Source organism: Otolemur garnettii, unplaced genomic scaffold (genome assembly GCF_000181295.1).
Source record: "Otolemur garnettii isolate 467f Iridium unplaced genomic scaffold, OtoGar3 scaffold00003, whole genome shotgun sequence".
NCBI lineage: Eukaryota > Metazoa > Chordata > Mammalia > Primates > Galagidae > Otolemur > Otolemur garnettii.
This window is the reverse complement of record NW_003852398.1, coordinates 38,461,436-38,466,227: the sequence shown is the minus strand read 5'-3', so window position 1 is coordinate 38,466,227 and position 4,792 is coordinate 38,461,436. Positions and strand designations below refer to the sequence as shown.

At 42.4% G+C, this 4,792-nt stretch overlaps 1 protein-coding gene across 1 annotated transcript in view; it reads right to left on the bottom strand.

Annotated features, from left to right (window-relative positions):
• Positions 1–590: 590 nt before the first annotated feature.
• KLHL3 (kelch like family member 3) overlaps positions 591–4,792 on the bottom strand; it is a 122,529-nt gene continuing 118,327 nt past the window's right edge. Inside the window, exon 15 of the mRNA XM_003782165.3 lies at positions 591–826. Within this exon, the coding sequence (XP_003782213.1) occupies positions 798–826 (29 nt within the window). The 3' untranslated portion in view covers positions 591–797. The remainder of the gene's footprint in view (positions 827–4,792) is intronic.

Here is a 4,792-nt window from a genome sequence, read left to right as displayed (position 1 = left end):
AAAATCTCCCAAACCTGGAATCCATGACATCAGAAAGCAGGAGCCCAGAACTGAAGACCAGGCAGTTCTCATCTGCTTCCTGGAGGAGAGCCCAGGGAAAAATAGCCAGCTGAGGAGCACAGGGAACCCTCTGTCCCCTCGTCCAGGACATGGACAACATGCTGGAGCTTCAGGAAGGCCCCAGCTCTTCTGCAGAGTTACAGTAGTCAAGTCAAGTGAGAAGGCCTGGGTAAATGAACTGCTCTTCTCATCGGATATTTCTGGACATTCTCAGATCATCTAGCTGGACCTTCAGAAGACAGCAGCTTTAGTAGTCTCAGGGTCCCCATGGGACAAATCCAGAAGAGATGCTTTTGTGATTTGATTTTTAGCATAGTGAAAGAATCAGTAGTAAAGAAATCCAGTGGGCTGTTACATGCTTCACCCTGAACGTAGTGAAACATGTTCTACACATACACACACACACACACACACACACACACACGTTCCAGGTTCTCTGTTGTCCCTATAGAAACACCAAAACAGCCCAAAGGTGTTGCTTGGAGTTATTAAGAACTCCACTGCTCAGGGAAGAGGCCAGAGCACCTCAGGGGAGCAGGGGGGAGGGTCACCAGCAGCCACCAATGTCCACACTGTGACAGTCCACACTGTGACCATTCTGCAAAGTCAGAGGAGAGTGGCTCTCGTACCACCACAGACTTCCCAGGGCGAGATGAATCCAGCCACTGAGGTCCCACTGTTCTGAGTCACAGGCAGTACCTGCTCCTTCCTCCACCTCCTGGCCACGGGAGTTTAGGTCACAAGGACTTATGAATCACAGCAACACCTACAAGGAAATGGGGAGAAAGTTATCATCTTAGCCTGTGCAAAGTCATTCAGAGTGCCACCCAATGAGTTCACAAATCCAAGACCTCTCCAGTCATAGCCAAGAGAAATGGGTACAATTTTTATCCAAATATTGAAGAGTCTGTGGACTTGGGTTGCTAGAAACAGGTCATTTCCACTTCTAATAGCCAAGTCCTGGCAAGATATTTGAACCCACAAGTACAGTCAGTCCCTCAACCATCACAGCTTAGTGGTCTCATCTCACGTCCTCACAGATTCACTGTATGACTCTCACCTGCAGCAGCCAGCTCAACAATGCTCAGCACCCTCACTGGAAGCCCAGAGGCAGCTACACAACTCTAAATTTGTATCACTTTAAGAGAAGTGATCAATGATTTATATCCACTTTTATAAGACACTGAAACAAACTGGAAAGAATAGTATTCTGACTTCATGGAAGAAAGAAAAGTTGAATTCCAATTCAAGCTCTGCTATCAGACAACCTGCACTGTGGCCTTAGGCAAAGTCATTGACTCTTAAGCTCAGTTCTTATAACATTTAATGTCATCTGACTGAGGGACCCTTCCAGTGCTAAATTCTCTACTTAGATAAACACATCAAGTATGTATGTATGTGTCACTTACTGTTTTAGTCAAGTTGAATTGTGCTCAGCACCTAATTTTGCAAATGCATGTATGGCTCAAAATTTCACTGTAATGGACTGAGGCTGTGTGACAGCTACTATTGAAAGGATGTTTCAGTCAACTAAATCATCCTTTCTACCTGCTGTCCTCCACCACATATACCATCAAGTACAAGCTCAGCTTCCCAGACTACCTTGCAGCTAGAGTCCCATGTGACTCTGGCCATTGGACTATAAATGCAGGTTTGCCAGTGCTGCAATGACAGCTTTGTCCTTGTCCTGACTAAAAGGCTCAGGCAAGGCCCAAGAAGCAGCAGCTGCTATTGATAAAGCTGGGAGAACAGAAAAGAAAGGAGAAGCCCTGGTTCTTCCACAACAGTCTGAACCCCCAGGCCAATCCTGGACTTTCTTTCTACCTGAGATAAATACATTCTTTTCCTTACTTAAGCAAGTATCTGTCAGGTTTTTCTGGTATCTGCTGCAGGACAAAATCCTAACTTGCAGGGTGCCTACAGAAGTCTTATTTTAACACATTCTTACAACTATAAAATGTTTGGTTGAAGATATGACTGAGAGTACATTGCTAAAAGGAAGCCCAATTCACTCCATTGGAGAGATTCTGATAAGATATCTATTTCCTGTCAATTCCTGGATAAAGGTACAGAGGTTGGAGGCACCTGAGTCCAGACTAGAAATGCTGCCTGACCTTGACCACATCTCACTTGTACCTCAAGCATCTCTTTCACAAGAGGTGCTTGTTAAAAAAAAAAAAAAAAAAAAGCAAGTCCTTATGTTGCTTTTTTATAGAAACTTTCTCATTTGATTATAAAAGTAATGTATTTTCATCATGGAAAATTTAGAAAATGCAGAAGAACACAAAGAAAAATTCTTTAAGCCCTTCATGCAAAGAGAACCACCATTATCCTTCTGGAATACTTTCTGGCATCTAATAATAATCATAATCATTTACTGGATGGTGTTCAGTCTCAGGCAGGTGTTGTGCTAAGCTCCTTATATTACTGAATTTCATTCTTACAACAGCCACAAGAGGCTCTAATTTTATTCCCATTTTACAAATGAGACAACAGAGGTTCAGATAGAATACCTGGCCCAGAGACCCAGGTCTGTGGCAGAACTGGGATTCAGATTCATATCTGACTCCAATACCCATTTCTAGAAGCAGAAAACTATTCAACACACACCCCATGAAAGGACCGTATGTCACATAGTACAGACAACTTTGCATCCTCTTTTTTCAACCCAATAGTTTGTTGTAAACATTTTCTTGGGACATTTAAAATACATCTACTATATAAATATTTCATAGATTATTTCCCTCATGTCAGATACTAAGTAATTCTTAGTTTTTTGCTATTAGAAGCAATGCTCCAATAAATACCTTTGTCCATAAATCCTTGCATTTTGGAGCATTTCCTTAGATTTTAAGATTAATAGACTCAGTCAACGCATCTGAACACAAAATTGCACATTTGCTTGTCTCCTTCCCACCTGCTTCTGGAGTAGACAATGAAGAAAGGGACATGAAATATTCAGTACACACATATTCTAAATGCTCACACTTAACTTTTAGAGCAAAATTCTAAATGCTCACACTTAACTTTTCCCCTCTCACAAAGGCACAAGAGGAACCAAGGACAGATTCCTCACCTGCCTCACTGCCTCGTCCTAGAAGACACCCTGGTCTTTCCTACAGCTTCAAAAAAGAGATGACTGTTCTGGTCTTAATAATAAACTATGAGAAAAGAATCACCTTACAATCAAAATGCTTCTAAAATCTTTTATATTTATCCAAGAAAAATGTGACAGATCAAAAGAGAAAACCTAAAGAAGGGAAAAAGTAAAAGAAGTTCATTGCAATCGAAGCCTTATGTTGAGAGAAAGTGACACAGCCCCCTGTGAGCCTGCACAGCACAATCTTCCTTTGCATTAAAAACCAAACAAGATGGAATGACTGACCTTTCTAATGTGAAATATGAATAAGAAGAAACCACTGAAGTTGTGGTGTGGATTAAATGAGATAATGATTGTAAAATCCTTAGGATAATTCCTGTCACGTTGGTGTGTGCTCAGTAAATGAATGTTAACTCTAACTATTCTGGTTTCTGAAAAAACAGCTACAAGGAGCTGGGTGAGCTATATCATGGATCTGTATTTGCTGGCCTTAGAACCGCCCACTCTGATGCCGCCCCTTCTCCTGTACCTCACCAAACCTCTCACATATACTCCCCAAGAAGAAGACATACACCAGCCTTACACCTTACTCCTCCCTCCACTGCTCCTGAGCTGGGGTAGCACAAGGGCAAGGGCTTAGAAGTGAGACCTGAGTTTGAAATCTGAATTCACCATTTATTACCTGTGTAGCCTTTGGCAAGTTACTTAAACTTTCCAAACTTCAGTTTCATCATAAATAGTTCTATTCAGCCTGAGAGTTTTTGAAAAGAAGAGCGTGAATGCCTATACTGCACCCAACACATTGCCCCATGGCAGAGAGGGGGGCACCCAGCAAAGGACAGCTATTCATGTGACTGTGATCCACCCACAAAGTTTACACAAACCCCCTTCCCTGACTCTGCCACTTCCCTCTGGTCTGTCATCTAGTACAGCCTACCTAGTGCATGTTATTTAGAACTCATATGTGTATAATCTTATATTTCTCTGTTTTGGTGTAGGCAAGTCTAATCTTTTTTACTCAATTTCTGGATATCAAGAACTGGTTTTTTTTTGTTTTGTTTTGTTTTTTTTGAGACAGAGCCTCAAGCTGTTGCCCTGGGTAGAGTGTTGTGGCATCACAGCTCACAGCAACCTCCAATTCCTGGGCTCAAGCGATTCTCCTGCCTCTGCCTCCCAAGTAGCTGGGACTATAGGCGCCTGCCACAATGCCTGGCTATTTATTGGCTGTAGCCATCATTGTTGTTTGGTGGGCCCAGGCTGGATTCGAACCTGCCAGCTCAGGTGTATGTGGCTGGCGCCTTAGCTGCTTGAGCCACACGCCCCAAGCCCAAGAACTGTTTGTTATGCCACCTAGAAGCCTGGCATAAAATAAACCAGGAATGGCAATGAAATTCTAAAATCTCTTGTGACAACCCTGATCAGCTGGAAGTGGTTCCCTCAAACACTGCATTAAGAATTCCGAGGAGACTTTACCTCCTTCATGTTTACATGGATGGAGCTGGAAAATGTTCTTCTTAGCAAAGTATCTCAAGAATGGAAGAAAAGGTATCCAATGTACTCAGCCCTATTATAAAACTAGTTTATAGCTTTCATACGAAAGCTATGACCTAATTATAGTTTAAGAATAGGGGG